The sequence below is a fragment of the Scatophagus argus genome, chromosome 21 (genome assembly GCF_020382885.2).
Source record: "Scatophagus argus isolate fScaArg1 chromosome 21, fScaArg1.pri, whole genome shotgun sequence".
Classification (NCBI taxonomy): Eukaryota; Metazoa; Chordata; class Actinopteri; family Scatophagidae; genus Scatophagus; species Scatophagus argus.
This window is the reverse complement of record NC_058513.1, coordinates 14,467,531-14,487,412: the sequence shown is the minus strand read 5'-3', so window position 1 is coordinate 14,487,412 and position 19,882 is coordinate 14,467,531. Positions and strand designations below refer to the sequence as shown.

The following is a 19,882-nucleotide window of genomic DNA, read 5'->3' as shown; positions in this document are numbered from 1 at the left end:
AACCACTTGTAATCATCAATAGCACACAGCATGAACACATTACATGGTTCACCCTCATGCAGTGTGGCCGTTAGGATAGTGTCCTTTTGTACTCTTCTCAAATCAGTGTAAAAAGCCTCAAAGTGAAGCTCTCGTTGTTTTACTTCATATTAAGAGTGACAGACTCTTCTTCTTATGCTTCTATTTCTTTGTGTAGAAAGTTTCCCTATTTGAGGTCAGCGCAGCAGGACCACATTCCTAAATACAAACAAAGCAATCAATGAGTTTATTTATGGCCAGGCTGTTGCGTGTATCTGGGTCAGGCCCCTGCCTCCAGTCAATCTGCTGATATGTTTCACTGGAGCCACAGAAAATCCCCAAAGTAACGAAGAGGTGAAGATGGCTGCAGTGCAGGCCTGGCCGGGCATCACCGGAGAAGATACCAAGTCTCTTCTGATTTCTGTGTGCTGTTTGTTAATTGACTGCAAGTTAGGGATAGACAGATTAACAGCCTGGACAATTATCAGTCCTGATGTTCAGCATGTTTCTAATTATCAGTAGTGGTGTTTTTTTTTTCTTCCGATTGCAGATAAAATAAATCAGTTTAAAAATGTGCTGCTTTGGCTGTGAAGCAGCATCCTCCCTCTGCCTGCAATCACCACTCTGTAGTAAGTAACTAAAGTAATCAGATAAATGAAGTGGAGTGTAAGTTCAGTGTAGCACTAAACTGAAGTACTTGTACATGAATATTTTATCAAAATCATACTCAAAAGTATACTGTGCAGAAAAAAATACTGCAGTGTGGATTGACAGTACAGGAAAAAGTAAATGAATGGATCTAGGGGATGCAAGAATTTTAATTATTAGACTATTTTTTTATTTTTAAACATGACTCAGCTTAATAAATAAAGAAACAATGCATAAGTGCCTTACTTAAAAACATCCCATCATAAAGAGCGAGGGTGCAGGACAGGTGCTTGTATGCATGTGGTTTCCATTTGTGAGGTGCTACAGCTACAGTAATCACCATCTCTGATAAAAATGCTAAGTGTTGCTATAGATTCTGGGTTGGATTTACAAAATAATGATTATGGCTGACATATAATCAGAGGCACAAAGCAGTCAATTTCCTACTATGCAGAATGCAACTAATTTGCCTTTTAACCTGGGCAAAAACATTTGGCCGATTGTACTGTGGGGCTTCGTTAGCTCTACACTGAAAATGTGCTGTGCTGCTGAATTAAGAGCAGAGGAATAAGCTTTATATATATACATATATATATGCTGGCAGCGAGGTGGACCTTGACCTATTCACTGCTTATTCCACAACATCCATGAACCACCATCGAGCCAGCTTTTCCTCTTTCAAGTGTTGTCACTGGATGTAATTGATTTTTACCATGGAAACGTGGCTAAGGGACCAGTGCTGGATAACTTTTAGAATTAATTGCTCTGTTTTTATTCCTGTGCAACTGTCTAGCTGGTGTTCGACACGACTAAACGTAAAGACTCTGTGGACCAGTTAAACACTGTGGTTCCAAACTGAGGTTAGGTCTTAAATTAAAGCAATTTTTACTTGCGAGCCTTGTGCCCCAGCTTGCATACTGTATGCCTATACAAGCACTTCAATAAAAGAGGGATGTTCCCCTCTGATATGGTTTTATTTAAATCCTTTTTAGAGGCCAGAAGAGGTGAAGGTATGATCAGAAGAACAAGCATTACATTGCATTGTACAATGGAAGAAGTACATTTTGAGCCCGAATCAGCTCTTCATAAAGTAGAGACATAATTCTTCTGTCAGAGTGTGTGTACTTTGGAAACAGAAATCCAGCTTTTCACTGCTACGTATTACAGTTCTGTCATCTAATAGTTGTCAGACTGCTAAAGGTATTAGATGGAAAGTTAAGGGATCACCAAAGTCAGTGGGATTCATCCTCTGGGGTTTATGAATGTCGTAAAAGTTAAGGACAATCCATCCAGCAAATGTTGTGATATTTAAGTCCAGATCAAAGTGGCGACATTGTCGTCTGTACCACCAATAATTAAAAATAAAATTTATTTTCTGCCCCTTTGGAGAGTTTTGATCCCCAGATTGGGAACCACTGTGTGTCGTCTGCATCATCGAAGTGATTCCCCTGATTTAGGGTGCAAAATGGGTGTACAAAAGCTGTTTCTGTGCTAATCAGAAGTCCCCTGTCAGTCTTTCCCTTTACAACTGCTTTTCTCATTTATTTAGTCACTGAAGCTTGTCTTAGAGAAAACAAAATCATTATGTGCACATGTTAACTTGTCATGAGATACACTCTTGATAATAAATCTTGCACCTACTTTGCATCAAGGAATACTTCAGTATTACACCCCACTCTCTCCCCATCCCTCTTGCGTCATGACAGCCCACTTGAGCATCCCTCAGTAACAAAGGATCCTTTTGTTGTTGCTCTTAGTCTCGACAGGGGAGACACGAGAGCTCTGCAATAACATGTTTGTCACTCAATAACATGGCACTCCAACTGTTAATGAAGCGCACACTTGGAAGAGCGTGAATACAGGAAACTGGGGCAAGAGGAGAAACAAAACACAGGAAGCAAGTAGGGGTGTGAGGAAGGGAAGGATGAGAATGTGGGGAGAAGGTTGTGATGTGGAGGATGGGTGTGATGTATAAGAGGAAAATCAAACACATAATCCCTCTTTACAGCCTCTGACATTTTCCTCAGCAGCACCTGAACAGTCCTGAACTACAGTACGCTCTGAGAATAAATGTTTATGATAACTTTTCAGTTACCATTATTTGAAATGATTCTAATGGAACATGTTTGTTTTTGCTTTTTTTGTAGAAATATGACACATTCATGGAGAGAGTTGGAAAAAAAATCACTGAGGGACATAAGAATCAAAAGATCTTAAGATATAAATGTAGATAGATAGATTGATTTTTGTGTTAGATAGATAACATAATTTCACCATTATGTTCTTCGTCCCTTTTGCTGGGGAGCCCATGAAACTCCTTCAAGGACCCCTGGAGGTCCCTAGACCACACTTTGAAATCCTTTGCACAGTGGACGTAATTCATAATCCAATATTCACTATTAAATACAGCATATCGCTGACATCACTGGTCTGCAGTTTGTATTCTGTCCATAACTTTTTATCTCAGAACTGGACCCGGACAGCAGTAGTGATTGGACAGGAGACTTTGGGACTGGAGTGGCTGATAGAGCTAGTGGGACTAAAAGTTGCTGCAAAATTACTCAGCAGAAAAGTATTTCCTTCAGTCAGGCAGAAATGATGATATTGATTTTTATGTGGGAGTTATAACATTTGTTTTCTTTTGGTATTGTGTTATTTCTTTTTACAGTTTCTCTTTATTTGTGGCAAGGCCACTTTACATTTTAATTTACTTTTCTTGTTTTTGTATTGAGAATGGGACATTTCAGAGGTGGTGGGTTTGAAAATAGGCTTCTTTTTCTAAACTGTCTGAAGTAATGTTAAATTTTCAAAATAACAAGACAAACACTAGTGGCAGGTGCTTTGAGCTAAATGCTAGCATGCTCACCGTGACAAGTGCTAACACGCTGATAATATTTGCCAAGTTCACTATCTTAGTTTATTGTATTAGTAGACTAATGTTTACTAAATAGCAGTAAACACAAACACAGAAACTGAAATCGCACACTCTGCACTATGTGCCCATTGTGTGTACTGTCATTCAGCATGCTTTTGTATGTATCTAAAAAATGTTGGTAACCATGGTAATGATGAACTAAATGAGTAGCATGTATCAAAGTATTTTTGATGTTACCCCAGAGCTGTCTTGGTCGTCACTAGCCTACTAGCCTAACCACTAGCCTAGCATTGCATTGTGGGATATTTACGCAGATGTAGTGTCCACTGCTTGCATACTGTAATATACCTCCAGAAATATTGCTTACTTACTAAGGTTTGGACATACTACACAAACAGACAGAGTGAATGGGATTGTCATCAGTTGTGCAAACAGGCTATGCGGACACAAAGTAGGCCTATAGGACTATTTTGAATTTTAGTCGGCTAGTTGTTCATCCTCTGGGGACCGAATGACCGAATACTGAATGTCTGGACCACATTTTGGCAAACCATCCACTAGTTACTGAGGTATTTCAGTCTGCACCAAACTGCTAAACAAAACAACCCACATTGCATACTAAAATGCAAACATCATTAATTACTGTTTTCCCCTTAGTTTTAAAGGTGCATTAATCTATTTGTGCCCACTAGGGGGCAGAGAAATATCAAAACCCGGTAACAGATGCACAATCAACACCATATTCCTTCCTTATAAGGCTGTTCTGGCAAACCTGTTAGCAAAGAATTTTCACATCATGCAGACATTAACATTAATTTAAGTTATATGTCTGACCACCAGATGAATCTCTCACACTGCTTTTCACTGCGGTTTGGTTAACGACCTCCAGAAAAAATACACAGCTTGTTATGTGCGTTAGATGACTTGACTTTCTTCACTCACAAGTTTTGGCAGCTCTGCAAGAGGTTTAATCCGATCTTGCTTGCTGTAGATAGCCGTCTGCTGCAGCTGGAAATGGAGGTAATAAAACCTTAAATTTAATCTGCAGGCTATAAAACCAAGATGATCTAAAAGAGGCTAAAAAAGCTGTACAGAGCCGCAGAGCTGGGTGTAAATTCTGTGTTCTCAGGATCACAAGTAATGTCTTTCACGCAACTCATTTGATTGAATGCAATCCTTAAAAAATATTGATTACGGCAGGTTTAGTTTTGGTAATCTGCCATGGAGTGCAGATACAAGTTAATTCACAGTATGGAAATGTTTCTCAGACCTCAGAGGAACAATGCAGAGACACAAGAGCAACCACAACAACTGCCTTGCAAGAAGGGCTTGGGCGAGAGGAGGGGTGGGGGAGTGACAAATTACCTCTCCTCACAATGCCCGCAACAATAGCACAGCCTGAGAACAAATAATGAATAAATAAAGTTGTCTGAGATTGGATGAGGAGAGCAATTTGTGAAGCAGTAGCTTTTGTGCGTGCGTGTGAGTGAATGGCCTTCTGCTTGTCTCTCAGACGAAATGACCACAAGTTGAATCGAGCACACGAACAAAACAACTCTATACACAAACTACATCGATTTCACATATGAGAGCACTTCAAACTGCAAAGACACTTGAAAATCACACGTGACATGCCCAGATGTATGAATAATCTTAGTTCCCCTAAAAATACACCTTCACACTACTCGACTTGCAGGGTGAGATCACTTTAATCACACCCACCACTTCCTCTGCTCCCCACTAGCAACGCCGCGTCAGATCAGAGGTGGAAAATAGAAATGCACAGAGAACAAGGATAATGGAGGTAACAGTGTGAGGTTAGATTGAATCTCATCAAAGAGATGGAGGGAGAAATCGAGGCATGGAAAGGTGTTGCAGATTGGTGTTGTAAGTCTATGGAGGCTACTTGAAAGGCTCTGAAATTCCTCCTCTCCCTGTATGGTTTTTGAAAACATGTTTCTCCCTTTGTTCTTCTTCCTTCAGGCTATTTTTTGCAGCCTTTCCTTGGCAACAACTTTATATATGAGTTCAAACACAGGGCGAATGGGCAGTTCAGCTCCTTGGCTTTGTGTTGCAACTGTCCACCAATCCTACCAACTCCACACTGCAGGGATGGTTTTTTTTTTTCTTGCACATAATTACTCAGCTTGTATTACAAATGTCTAGACAGTCTGCAAACAACATCCCTCATTTACACTGAAAATGCAAGTTTCATTGAAGTTACTGGCTGCAAGGGAGAATAAGGGATGTGGGCAGCGTGAAAAGAGTAAAATTAATGTCCTTAAAATGAAAGTGAATCAATATGGACGCCTGAGGATGTGAAAAGGTGGAATAAGAGAGAGAGAGAGAGAGGAAGGGGGGAGGGGTGCTGAAATAGAGCTGGAACAAGATTAATGATTGTTTAAAAAGGAACAGTATTCATCAGTAGTCAGCTTCAGGTGCAAAAAGGCATCAGTGTGTGTGTGCGTGCCAGAACTGAAGTACACTTTGCAGCAGGTTTACAATTTGTCTTTAACTTTCTAACTTTTCCTCATGACTCTTTCGATAAATGACCACCCAGCCATAATACTGATTACTTTGTATTACTTTGCAAATGAGAGTGAGGCTTGAATTCTTCTCTTCATTTAAACTCTCAGCTCCTTCTGGCAGGAACATGGGTGCGCACGCACACACGCACACACACATACATACAGGAGGTGATCCAACAGCACCACCAACAGGTTTGAATGTTGTCATATTAAAAAAAAAAGCCACTGATGTTAAGGAAATATCTCTTATCTTTTAAATAAAAATACCAAAAAGCACACACTGTGAAAGAATTTATTCATGTCAAAAATCTTCAGGATGGCACAATCAGCTTCCACGCTTATAAAATAATGATGCTCATAAAGTAAGTGTTGTGTTATTACAAAATCATCTTTCCTATATGTAGCAAACAGTGAATGTCCCAAATAAATAAGAATCAGCACAAAGTAGAAGTAACACAACACAATTACAAGAAGTACTCCTGGGTTCACATTCACACAAACATACTCCTGTCCATCACTTGCACTTGTATGTGAGCTGCTTGCGGTGATAGTGAATCCATGTAGGAGCAGCAACAAGCCCAGTCAAGAAACCAATCATAGCGCCCAGACTGCAGGAAACGGGCCAAACCTACAAGAAGCAAGACAAGTAAGTGTGACGGTTTGCTGACAAAAGTGTGAGAAAACATCCCCCTTTTTTTTTTCCTTTGACACAAGTGTGTCTCCACATGTGATATTCTGTTAATTTAAAGAGGAACTTCTGAAAGAAAAAAAATAAAGTAGCAGTGTCATGGAGAGTTATGCTCCAATTACATTCGTCTACCTCTAATCTGCATTTTCTTTCAGTCATTTTGCAGAGAAAATTAAAAACATTTTAATCTCTTCATTTTTCCATTTAAAAATAATGAGGAAGATTTAATAGTTACTGTATTAAAGTATAGTTCCATACTTAAGACACATGTTTAATGATGAAGGGAAACAACTGGCCTCTTGATAACAGAGCATAACTGTGGAGGAAGTGGTTAAAAAACAAACAAACCTTCTTTTATTGTAAAAATTCAAGTTCAATGTTCAATGCTAGTTGTGTTTAAAATGGGCAAATGTGTAATTTAGATAGCATCATCATCATCATCATGGCTTGCCAGTTTATGAAAGCTTTTTGGGTGACTACTGACACTGATAAATTTATCATTTTTATTCAGTGAGGTTCTTCTTTTAACTTATTCACATTTTTGTAAATAAATGTCCATCTTTATATGGCAGTTTTAGGAGCATCGATTATTTCAACCTCACAGAAAAAAATTAAGAGAAGAAGAGATAAGAATACAAAAATGTCTTCCTAACAGTTTATATGGATTTTCAGGGTGTGTGTGTGTGTGTGTGTACTGTGCTGACCTGCCAAGGCCTGTCCCAGTCCAGAGGTATAGGGAACGCTCCCAACCAGGCTCCTACCACAGTGCAGGCCACCGTAATCTGAAGACAGGTGTCCCACACAGACATAGCTCTGGAGCCAGAGACAGAGCAAAGCAAGGACGGCGAGCACATTCAATTTAGAGACATAACGTAAACACAAGAAACATACGTCAGAAGGACAGGAAACAGTGAAAAAGAAGAAAAGCATTGTTTAGGCGTACCCATGCCGACTGAATACTCGTATCCAGGCTTGAACATTGGGGCCGAGGACGCAGAGACACCTCAGTGTGGTTAGAGAGGTCAGCAGCACAGCCAGGGAGAATGTCTCTAATGCAGATCTGAAAAACATACAGAAATTAGAGGCTAATTTTGCAGTTTTAGTCGCACACACTTTGTGTAGATGCATAAACTGCACTGATACTACAGTGAGAATAAAACACAGACTGAACACAAACCTGTGTACATGTTGTACGGCATAAAGTTAATAATAAATGACTTGCTGACTACACAATTGTATATAAACAATAACAACAACAATCAGCAACCATCTCTCTATTAAACATATATAACATCCACACAGGTACAGGACATGAGCACCAGCAGCTACTCACTCAATCAGCGGAGCTCCATAGAGAACCACCACAGTGTGGAAGAACAGACATGACAGGAAGAAGTACAGACAGGAACGGAACAACCTCGACAGCTGCAGAGAGAAACAGCGAAGAGAGTTAAAGTAAATAAATCATGTAAAAAAAACAACAATGTTGTCAAAACAAAATTTAAGAGTAAAAGCAAGATCGCCAGCGCCTTTTATTAAAATTGGGACTACAGTATATTCATATATTAGTGTTGTACATATTTTATTTTACTCCCTTTAACCCTATATTAATATTTCCTTTATATAAATGTATCCCTTATACAGCCTGAAGTTTCTTTTCGAAAGGCATTTATCTCCAATGTAAAACGCTTTGAACTGCTCCGTTGAAATGTGCTATACAAATAAACTTGTCTTATCTTGTCCTTGTCTGGTGTGACCCTTGAGAGGAGGCCTAACGCATGGGTTGGCAAACACCGGACAAAACAACTCTCAACTGTTTATCAAGTAGTTCAAAATAGCTAAACCTCAACCATAATGCCATATGGGCTCATTTCTTTATCAAAATTACTTTTTACATTTTACTGCTTCTGTACTTCGGTTTTTACTGGAGTAACTTAACACCAATGGATGAATGGAAGCCAGCACCTTGTATCCCAGTGTGTGTTTCTTGGCGGGCGGTGTGATGCCGAGCAGCCAGAAGACGGCGACACTGACCGCGGTGATGGCACCGGACACCGAGTAGAGCCACAGCAGGTGTGTGCCGTACACCGAGAAGCCCGGCACTAACACCGCAGGTAGGACGGTCGCCATGAACACTGATGCGGCGATGATGGCGTGAGTGGACGCCATGGCCCTGATTTCATGGTCCCACATTACGGAGAGTGTCCTTATCTATAATAATAGGCTAAAACAAAACACAAAACCTAAATAAAATACCTCCAAAGGTAAATTCAGTAACTGATGTGCAGTGAGGGACTAATCCATGGGTGAATTTCTTGACGCGTCTTCCGTAAACATGGAGTAACAGTGACTTCCGTTTAGACTTCAGAATAAAATGGTATCAATGGTATACCTTGCAAATGATAACCCAGTTGACGTGTTGAACTGAAATATCTTTTACCATCTAAAGGAAACCTTTCTTGCTTTATTTCTTACATGGCATATTTTTGTCACTTTATCGTGCACGTGTTTTGCTCCATAAAGGTATGCCCAAAATATATCAATAAGGGTAAAACCATGTGTGATATTTCTGGGACACTTATTTGAGTCTTTTCTTTTTTAAAAAATAAATTCCTCATTAAAAAATAATTAAATGTTTAAATTTAGCCGTAGGTCAATCATTAGCTTTAGAATTTCAAGGAAATAATTTTTGTACACTTAAAATGAACCTGAACAGAAACAGAAATGTTTAGTTTGTGGATTCTTATCTCCGCCTTGTTATGCTGCATTCCGGTTGTTTGACCTATGTGAATTATTTGAAGCTCATTACAGATTCTATTTTCTTTTCTTTCTTCTTTTTTTTTTTTTTTTACATAATAAGATCTGTTTTGAGCCTGGAGCCGGAAGTATTATTTTGTAGGCATCTTTACAAAAGGTTCATCAAGCGCAGAAGAAGTCTCGCTGCTGTTTTCAGTGACGGACGGTAGTATCAGCCAATAACATTGAAACGTATCATCAATTTTGACCAATCAATGTGTTGAGAAAAGAAGCGAGCGAGAGAGGACGAGAGAGGGGGGGGGCAACCGGAAGTTTACAAACATTAGCCGAGCAAGCTAAGATTTAGCTAATTTATTTTGACCAGCCATCGAAAACAGCCGGTTTTAAAGAAGACAGAGGAAAGATGGTTTGTGACAAATGTACGTATCACGTTGTTTATGCGCTTTATATTCTTAAATGTAACCATCTATTAATGGTATTGGCGAGGGCTATAGTTTCTTTATAAGCTAACAGTGATGCTAATTGTTGCCATTACTACCCTCATCGTTGTATCGGATTAAATTGGTTTAATAAGTGTGTTATTTTGTTTCTCCAATTTTCTGTAACTTCTTATTTAAGGCGAAAAGAAGCTTGGTAAAGTCATCACACCTGACACATGGAAGGATGGAGCACGGAATACAACAGGTGAACTCAGGACAGATTTAGTGAAAAATTGATTTTGTCGTTAACTGCTGTGCCTACACTGTGGTTGAATGTAGATGTCCGGCTACATTGGTATTTAGGTTTTAAAACCATAACACCAGTGTACCTAACATATACTTCTTGTCGGAAAGGCAAAATCCTACATATTGCAACCACAACAAGCAAGTATAAATCAGACACCTCTCTTTTCAAGGCCACTTTGAATGTCAAGAATTCGGATACTCACATGCACAAGTGTCTGCATCCAATTACATACACTAAATTTATGACAGTCATGTACACAAATAATAAAGAGTATTAGTTATATGTTTCTGAAATTAAGTGTGCATACATTTTACTAGGGTAGTTAAATAGGACAGCTACAACTTGGGCTCATGTAACAATTATTGTCATTATTTATTTGGTGATTAGTATTTCAACTGACCGATTGTTTATTCTATAAATTGTGAGAAAATATCAAAAAGTGCCAGTTGCAAATTCCCAGAGCCCAATGTGGTGTCTTCAGTTAACTTGATGACAAACTTTGATGACACACATTTTCTTCTGACCCCACAGTAGGTTATTTTTTTCTGAATCAAGTTGTGCTTTTGTGATTTTTCCTTTTCTAATTGTTATATAACGTTTCGTTGTTTAGATGATGATGTTTATTGGAGTTCTTTCTGCTTCTGTCTCTCAGAGGGTGGTGGACGTAAGCTAAATGAAAACAAGCTTCTGACTGCTAAGAAAGCCAGGTGAGTAGCTCACTAAAGCTTAGCAGTTGTTTGTGGGGTTATATTACCACCATTATCTCTGTTTCATCAACTCACTCCAGAATTTAGCATGTTCATTTCTTTTCTAGAGCATTGCTACTAGCATTGGTAAAAAAAAATATATTGTTGCATATCTAGTTATGGATCTGTAATGCATCTCCCTCTCAGGTTTGACCCCTACAGCAAGACAGGCTTTGCTACATGCAGGATCTGCAAGAGCTCAGTTCATCAGTCTGGATCACACTACTGCCAAGGCTGTGCATACAAGAAAGGTATTGACTCACTTACACTGGACTCCATACTGACCGGAAATTCTGATGTGTTTTGTGTTGTATAGGTGCGTTACAAGATACAAGATAAGTTTATTTGTCACACACACAATCATACACGGTACGATGTGCAGTGAAATTCTTTTTGTCCCTGCTACCAAAAAATATGTAAGTAAAATTAAATATTGTAAAATAGAAACCTTATAAAAATAATAAAATTAAAAATGTGAAAATGTGCAGTATTTACATGTACAGTATTTACATCTAGTTCAGGTGGGAGTAGGATTGTCCAGATTAACGCTCACTGTTGAGCAGATGGATTGTTTCCTATGTTATCACCAAGACTCATGCAGTGCTAAACAGAATAACAGGATAGTTGTATGGTATTGTCCAATGTAGTTGCAGAGACCTGTTTAACAAAGAAGATGGGCAGATTTGACATTGACAGAAATGAAGGCAAAACTTAAACAGCTCAAACATGTTTAAAGAATGTGCTTTGACTTTTATACTGAAGAAATTAACTGATACCTATGGTTGCCTACAAAGGTCCAAGAAGAATCAGATTTGAGGTTAAGCATAAGCATATGTTTGTTTACATGCCACAAAATATAAAATATAAAACACACAGCATCTGCTCAGCATTGCCCTTCTCTCTCTACTGATTGTCTCTCCAGGAATCTGTGCAATGTGTGGAAAGAAAGTTTTGGACACCAAGAACTACAAACAGACATCTGTGTGACAGCGTGATGATCAGAGAACAGTTCGACAAGTGAATAACAGATTTGAGGATGAGAGTGATGGTGCATGTTTGTCATCCTGTCACATTGTCAGTGTTTTCCCACCATGTCCTATCAGTGACAGCTGTAAATCTTTCTGGTATTCTTGCCACCTATGTGAAGGACAGAGATCTGGAGGTGGCTTTGTTCTCTTATTATAAATATCATGTAATTCCACTGGAACGGTTAGAGTGGCCACAAACAGTGAAGCACTGCTCTCACCATCAGCTCTCACCTGTTTTTCAAGTAAAAGGCTTCTAGATATTTTTGTATATTTTAAATTCAATACTTAAACTTCATTCTTTGCTTTTTAAAAATGATTTCTGTGTGTAATATATCAAGTGTTGCATTTTTGACTGAATTAAAGCCTTGCATATGAGGACATTTGACAGGATTATTTTGTACCTCTGCCTGAGGCTGTAAAGGGTACAATTTTAGCCTCTTACGCACAACATACCCATATTTGTCCTGTATGTCTGGAATAATTGGTTTACCTTTACATAATCCTATTTGTAAACTGCATGCTGCACTGCCCCCCGTTGCTGTCAGAGATAGAGGTTATAGTTCACAGTTTGCCTGATGTCAGGCTCCTCCTTTGATATTTAAAGGCCTTGCTCTCCCTCAGGCCGTCAACCACATGTGCACACACAAGCTTTTATGTCTTGTTATTGATTTATGCTGTTGCACCACAGCACAAAAACAGCACCAATCTCCAGCTAATGCAGATAATATACAATAGGTTATGTTCGGATGTGGTGAATGAGTCAGATGTTTAAGCCAGTTTTGTAGCGAGGCCTGCGTAAGCAAGTGATCTGAAATTGTAAAAGAATAAAGATAAATTTTGGTTACATGCTACCATGACTTGTTATGTAAGTCTGGATTCTGTACTTTGATTGCTATGTCACTGCCCTTTAGCTCATGTCAGTCTGTGTTGTGGTGCGTTCATGTGCAGCAATATAATGTCCCACCTGATACAGCCAACCAGAGAATCCTCACTGACGCAAGACAATGTCAGTTTAATAGCTGTGTCCCAAGTCCACACAATAAACTAATAAACTAATGCACTTAAAAATGTATTCTCTTACTGAGGTTTGTATGCAAATTTAGTCTGTATGCTGACTTTTTAGAGGTGACTTTTTCAGTGAGTGCCGGGGGAGTTTGTGCAGAGATTCGTTTGTCATCAGAGGTCGAAACCCAGACTTTTCCTCTAGTACCATCAAATGCTGCAAGATTTATTTAAGATTTGGCAGAATACTAACTTGTTTGAAACGTTTTTGTAAATATATGCTTATTTATTGGTTTTACACAATGTCCCAACTTCTTTGGAATTGGAGTTACATGTAGCATAAAACAAACGTAACATACTAAAACTTTACAGGTTACTGATGTTAACAACTTTCTTTATGTGTATATAATTTTATTTAAGCGGTCATTCATAAAATCAAAAATCTATCAGCACATCAATTATTCTCTTTGTACTACAGATATAATAATTTCATTTGTATCTTATATTACAAAGGCTTTATAAATGCATTTATAAATGACACATGGATTAATTAGGAAAATCTGTGAATTCTAAATATAATAATAACTCAAGGAAAGGTGTACCAGTATACAGAAGCACCGATGAATATTCCATAATAAAAGTCTTAAGTCTTTAGTGTTGTCACATTACAACATTGCACTTAGGTTTCATACTTCATAACAACAATCTTGCCCTCTAAGACTATAAAATATCTACCAAAGGCACCATTAATATGAGTCTTTAATTTCCTATTATGTTCACAGTGATTTCAAACGGTGGATTTCTGCAGCAGGGCTGAAAAGGTGAGCCCCAGAGTCGGCTTGGATGTTTGGTTTTGTGGTGAACTGTCCCCTTAAAGTCAAATGCGGCTCCACTGTTTACTATAGAGTTTTCTGTAGAAGGAGGTCAGGTAGGGAATTACAATTGGCATTTGTTAAATGTGCTTTGAAAGAGTGAGGAACTCCTCCCGAGTTCTGGGGTCCTCCAGGTAAACTCCCAACATGGCGCTCGTCACTGTGCGGCTGTTCATCTTCTGGACACCACGCATAACCATGCACATGTGCCTGCAAGCACACACACATGTGGTTCAGATTTACAAGTGACCCGCTTTGGGGAAAGTGTTTGACCTGTAGAACATGTGTTTTAAGGGATAGCAAATCGAAGAAGAATCACAAAGTCGACTAACAGGCTCAGCAAAAATAGAAATAAAAACGTGGTCTCGTTTATCCTCGCTCGTGTCTCCTCAGTGCAGAAAAAAGGCCTGTGAGGCCTGTGAGGTGTTAGGGCAGCTTCAAATGATGATGATGAAGGTGGTGTGTGTGTGTGTGTGTGTGTGTGCATACTTACGCTGCTTCAATGACCACAGCTACACCTTTCGGCTGCAGGGCTTCTGATATTGCCGTGGCAATCTGCTTGGTCAGACGCTCTTGAACTAAAACAATACATGACATGTAAAACCAGACAGCATTCAAATTCTTGAGTAAACTAGAAGAAAAGTGCCGTGACTACATGAAAAGCCTATTAATATTGCATAATTTCTTTAGTTGCTCACCCTGAAGCCTCCGACTGAAGATCTCCACAATCCTGGAGAAACGAGAACGCAAGAAGGGAATTAGACCCAACACGTGTGTAATACAGACAATACACAACATTTCCATGCATTTTTAAATAATAACCAGAAAATCGTTTAAGAGCGTGGCTGTGGGAGAACATGGTACTACAGTTCCCAACACATCTGGCAGTGTGGAAGACCCTTAAACTCCTAAAAACCACCACTACACTAAGCCTGTGAATATTCTCATTCATCCAGGTCATGGTTATCTCAAGGAAATTCAATCGGAGAGAGGTGAAACGTCTTCAAAGACAATAACTAAGTCCAGTTGCATTCGATTGAATTTCCTTGAGACCACCACTTCACTGCATTCCCAAATCAGAATCAGAATCAGAATTCCTTTATTTATCCCTGAAGGGAAATTCTTGAAATCTTGAAATCATATGTATGGAAGAAGCCACTGTGGCAGCAAACACAAAGTGGTGAGAGAATAATCTTAATTAGACCAGATTAGATCAGACTTCTCAGAGGACTTTCCTCTTTTGTCCCATACTCAGTTCCAGCACATAGATTTTTGCAGGAAGACTGAGATCCTAATGATTAATCTTTTGATAAACACAGACTGGCATCAGTCCTGATCCCTGGCCTCCCCTCGGGCCATCCAGCTGTACAGACCCTTCATCTGTGAATGATTCACCCTACACAACTCTCTGAATCTGTCGTGCAACATCCAACCACAGCAGGTTTGTCAGTGAAAAGTCAGTGACTTCGGTCCTGTTGTTCTGGCTCTGTGTGTTCAGAGATGATGTGATATTTTAGGAAAGGGAGAGAAGGAGACAGACAGAGAGGCTGTGATGACAACTGCTGATTCCCACAGGTCCCAATGGATTTTCTCATGGCTCGAGAGCGGATCGAGTTTAGATTTGTGTCTGTGAGTGTGCTTGATGAGGGGACTGGATGATGACCGCTGGGCTTAGACTTAAGCCTCCAGGTCAATGCACTGACATAACAGAAGAACCCAGCCAACCGGCACTAACACTAGAAACATACAGCCACAGTGGCAGCAGGAAGGTGTGATGTGTGTGTGTGTGTGTGTGTGTGTGTGTGTGTGTGTGTGTGTGTGTGTGGTGTTACCTTGCCAGCTTGCTCAATCCCACCACTTTTTTGTTGGGAATATACCCGATGTGAACCTGGAGAGAGAGAGAGAGAGAGAGAGAGAGAGAGAGAGATGGCAGCCAGTGAGGGTGGAGGTCACATAATCAGAGCCAAGGATTGTAAATATTGGCAATTCAATGCTTAGAAACACAGGACAGTGACATCGACATGCACAAGCTGGCACAACAACAGTCCTCCAGCTCAGTTATTATTATTATTTTTTTTTTAAATCCGTTTTATACATGTTTTGAACCCAGAAACTCTCCACATACATTTTCTCTGAATCCCTCTTAGTTAGGAGAACAGACTTACTTTGCCAAAAAAGGGCACCAGGTGATGTTCACACAGTGAAAACATGTCTATGTCCTTCACAATCACCATCTCATCGTGGTCTTCATCAAATATGGCATTGTTTAAGATGTCTGAGGGCACAAGCACATACACACACACACACATGCACACACATTTTAAGAAACACCATCTACTTAAATGATTCAAGTGATAAACATTAAAGAATAGTGAAAAAATGTCCATCAAGAGGACATTTTTAAATGTCTTGTGTTGTCTAATGAACTGTCCAAAACCTTTTCAGTGCATAGTATGATAATGAAAGAGTAAGAAATGTGAAACTGAACTTAATTAATCAACTATCACAAGTGTTGCCTCTTCATGAACTGACTAACACCTGCAAGTACACGCAGATTTATAGGAAGCCATCAACGTTTTCATCTCCATTGTGCACTGAAGTCTCTACAGATCACGTGAAGGTGTTCGGAACTATAAAGTGGAGCAAAAATACGTGACACGCCTGACAGACTGCACCACAGTGTGTAGGGGTTTCTGTGTTTCTGGTCACTCGGTGGAGCTTTGCCATTTAAACGGTAATAAGAGAAGCCGCGTGACGTTAATTACTGTCTTATCATCGCACGAGAGCATCTTCTCGCGTGAGGCCCACAGAGAGGCACCTGTTGACTCACCGTCGATGGTCTCGTGATAGCCCTTGGTGAAGAACTGCATGGCCTTGGCGGCGCGCAGCGGCGTGCGCAGTAGACCCTGGCGGTCCGTGTCCTCCCCGAGCTCGCGGAGGATGCTGGTGTAGGCGGCCTGGAGCGCAGGTAAGCGGGACTTGTCCTCAGCCTCTTTGCGGGACGTCTCGTGCTCGCGGTGCATGGCGGACTTCTTGGTGTCTATGATGAGGTCGCTGAAGCCGTTGTTGCAGTGGAACTCCTCCACGGCGTCGCTCACCTTCCCGCTGCACTGGCCGTTCATGTCGGAGGTTTCTGACTTCTGGAAGCAGAGAAGAAGAGATGAGATGAGCGCGGTCCTGAAGCTGGTCTGGCGTGCTGCTCCTGTTCCCGGTGCGCGTCGCGTTTATAAAGACGATCCCCGCAGCCACGTGCGCTTCTGTTTCCCATTCGTCAAGGTGCTGCTTACGTCAAACTAAATTTCTCAGTAGTGTTAAATGTCATTACAGAGCAGCACCCTCCACCCCACCCCACCCATAGGCACACACCCGACCCCACCCCACCCAAACACAGCATGCAGCAGAATTTTATGCACCCCATCACTTGACACATAGTGTATCATCACACGTCTCCATTCATTAGTTCTGATGCAACTTTACTCGTAACCAGACAGACCAGTCTCATACGAAACTGAGCAGACTCATGACTTCACGTGGCTGATTGTTGTGAATTCATCTACGTATAGGTTCAGTATGGGTGGTGGTGGTGGTGGTGGTGGTGGAGGAGGAGGGGTATAGGCGTGTGTGTGTGTGTGTGTGTGTGTGGAAAGATTTGGAGCGTCACACACTTCATTTCCTACATTCTGCAGAATTTCTATGCTCCCAATTGTGACCTTTCTGGATTATGAAAGAAAGGAATAAAAACATTAAACAAAAGGTCTGAAAGTGCAGATTTATAAGAACTGCTGTTACTGGTTATTGACTTGGTGTGTGCGCAGACTGAATATTTATTTGAGATGTCAATTGTACTTTTTAATAATAAAACACTGACAGTGACGGTTACTTTTTTGATACCTGAAATAAATTTTGCAGACAATACACGCTTTTACTGCAGGAATGCAGGGCTTTAACTTGTAGTGGACTCTTTTCACAGTGTGATATTACGGTAATACTTTTACCAGCAAAGGATGTGAAACCTTCTTCAACCACTGCAGATGTCCATCTCATCATATGAGCAAATCTAAATTGTTAGTGTTGCTGTGTCAAATAGGGATCGACTGACTGACTCAGGGCCGATGCTGATACCAATTATTGGTGATCAATAATGCTGATAACTGACATTTGGAACCGGCCTTTTAAACTAGCAAAAGCTGACAAGCAATTAAGTGAATGACAGAAAATGTTGATTGGAAACAGAGTGCATTAAAAGAAATATTTTGTGTTGCGTTGATGTTCTCATGACTTAACCACTGAACACTAAGCATATGATGTACATGACCGCGTTGCAGCCGCAAGCTCAAGAGTTTGACATTTGAACCCAGCATCAAAGACAGCCTGGACGAACTTTTGATTCTTACAAAAAACACCACAAGTATGAAGCGATGAGGTGATGATATGGGTATAGTCATATAATCTACATGTAGATAAACATAAATGGCACAAATGTATTTTTATATTTAAAAATGGTGACTGAATTCACAGTGTGGATGTCTGTTCAGTCATCACAATTATTCTACAATGAATCCATCAAAAGTCCTATCAAAATAAAGACGTGCGGTTGCATTTTATCTCTGGTAAAGAAATCTAAAATTCAAATAGAGATAAACAGGGCATTTCAATATGCTAATACATTTACTCAATGGCCAATTTGATGTGAATATGACATTGAATTAACTTAACTGAAATTAGTTTACTACTCATTCAGTAGCTTTGCTGTATGTTCTCCATGCCATCAGCCGATATCAATTTTCAGAGCGGGTCCTCTTCCAGTCTCATTTGAGAAAAGTTCCTATTCCTGAATACCAATACAAAGCAAAAGATCTGGAAATGAGTCAATGTAATCTCTTTCATTATTTTACATTTTGGGAATTATCCAATCCAAAGGTTACTGTGAAAAGAGTGCAGAGGACAGGCACTGTTGACCCAAAATCAGATTTCCTCTGTCTTGGGATCAGATAGCTGTGAAAGGGATAATGATAATGGTGGAACAATATGCTCTCTGAAATAACCCACAGCATCACGGTGTAATCATATCACCCTGAGATAAAACCAAACCCTCACATGCTCTCATTCACGCACACACACACATTTTGGTAGCTGACAATGAAACAAGTATGATCTGTTGTTAGACTCGCAGGACATTTGAGTCTAATGTGCTGTAAATGCTTACATTAGTCATGCAGTTTCTTGGTATATTAATGGTTTTGGTTGGTTAATGGTCCATTTTTACCCTTCATTCAACAGAACAAAAGAGTTTTGTGTCTTTTAGGACCTTCCCTTTAGCAGAATAGTTTTATTTTATTAGTTTTTCCTTAAGCACATGCGGTCAAAATCCTGTAAATATACAATACATGATTATGTTTTATAACTTGTCTGCAAGAAAACAGTGTATGCAATACTCTGAACAACTCATAAACAATTAAAGTTAAACATCCCATATTTTACTTTTCTCTTCTGTTCGAGATAAAATGAAAACAAATGCTAAAAACAACAACATGTTTTCTACAAGTTTGTTTTGCCATTGTTGCTTGATACCTTCATCCAATTCGTGCAATATTAACGTGTCTGTTGAGGCCTGTGCCACAACGGAGCAATCAAAATGAATCCTTAAAAATCAAATCACCACAATTAAAGGTGTGATATGTAGCATTTATGCATAATGATGTTGTAAAAATATGTTGAAATGACTCGAACTTTGAAACATATTTTGTTGAGTACGTAATCCAAGAACATTTTTGTTGCTGTTGCTGTTATTTTGAGATCAAAATCTGTTAAATGTGCTATCTCAATATACCAAAGCTTGCTTTTCTCATGTTAACTGCCTAGTGTGTCTCAATATGGACACCTTCCAATCAACAGAAAGTTTGCAAAATTAGGGCCCTTTTATTTTTTAAAACTAACAAATCATAGGCAAGAGCAGATATGCATTTTTGTTGCTAATAAAAGTTAAGAAAAGTT

At 39.6% G+C, this 19,882-nt stretch overlaps 3 protein-coding genes across 3 annotated transcripts; 1 reads left to right on the top strand and 2 right to left on the bottom strand.

Moving 5' to 3' along the window:
- Positions 1-6,347: 6,347 nt before the first annotated feature.
- Positions 6,348-9,111, bottom strand: pigf (phosphatidylinositol glycan anchor biosynthesis, class F). The gene is made up of 5 exons (XM_046378104.1): positions 8,723-9,111; positions 8,091-8,182; positions 7,701-7,817; positions 7,462-7,570; positions 6,348-6,697 (listed from the first exon to the last, which is right to left on the bottom strand). Exons 1-5 carry the CDS (start codon positions 8,948-8,950, stop codon positions 6,584-6,586), a joined length of 660 nt encoding a protein of 219 aa, XP_046234060.1. The 5' UTR covers positions 8,951-9,111; the 3' UTR covers positions 6,348-6,583.
- Positions 9,112-9,760: 649 nt separating this feature from the next.
- On the top strand, positions 9,761-13,084 carry cript (cysteine-rich PDZ-binding protein). Its single transcript, XM_046376453.1, has 5 exons — positions 9,761-9,933; positions 10,133-10,198; positions 10,893-10,947; positions 11,134-11,237; positions 11,909-13,084. Exons 1-5 carry the CDS (start codon positions 9,918-9,920, stop codon positions 11,971-11,973), a joined length of 306 nt encoding a protein of 101 aa, XP_046232409.1. The 5' UTR covers positions 9,761-9,917; the 3' UTR covers positions 11,974-13,084.
- A 172-nt stretch (positions 13,085-13,256) lies between these two features.
- gch2 (GTP cyclohydrolase 2) lies at positions 13,257-17,192 on the bottom strand. The gene is made up of 6 exons (XM_046376452.1): positions 16,719-17,192; positions 16,054-16,163; positions 15,721-15,776; positions 14,587-14,618; positions 14,382-14,466; positions 13,257-14,098 (listed from the first exon to the last, which is right to left on the bottom strand). Exons 1-6 carry the CDS (start codon positions 17,008-17,010, stop codon positions 13,969-13,971), a joined length of 705 nt encoding a protein of 234 aa, XP_046232408.1. The 5' UTR covers positions 17,011-17,192; the 3' UTR covers positions 13,257-13,968.
- Between the last annotated feature and the right edge of the window lie 2,690 nt (positions 17,193-19,882).

Coding starts and splice junctions, on each gene's coding strand:
- gch2 (XM_046376452.1), bottom strand. CDS start 17,010: ATGAACGGCCAGTGCAGCGGGAAGGTGAGCGACGCCGTGGAGGAGTTC. Junction 16,164..16,718: donor CTATCACGAGACCATCGACG/GTGAGTCAACAG, acceptor TTGTGCCCTCAG/ACATCTTAAACAATGCCATA. Junction 14,467..14,586: donor CTTCAGTCGGAGGCTTCAGG/GTGAGCAACTAA, acceptor GTATTGTTTTAG/TTCAAGAGCGTCTGACCAAG.
- cript (XM_046376453.1), top strand. Junction 10,948..11,133: donor CTGACTGCTAAGAAAGCCAG/GTGAGTAGCTCA, acceptor TCTCCCTCTCAG/GTTTGACCCCTACAGCAAGA. Junction 11,238..11,908: donor AGGCTGTGCATACAAGAAAG/GTATTGACTCAC, acceptor TTGTCTCTCCAG/GAATCTGTGCAATGTGTGGA.
- pigf (XM_046378104.1), bottom strand. CDS start 8,950: ATGTGGGACCATGAAATCAGGGCCATGGCGTCCACTCACGCCATCATC. Junction 7,818..8,090: donor TATGGAGCTCCGCTGATTGA/GTGAGTAGCTGC, acceptor TATGTTTTTCAG/ATCTGCATTAGAGACATTCT. Junction 7,571..7,700: donor CGAGTATTCAGTCGGCATGG/GTACGCCTAAAC, acceptor CTCTGGCTCCAG/AGCTATGTCTGTGTGGGACA.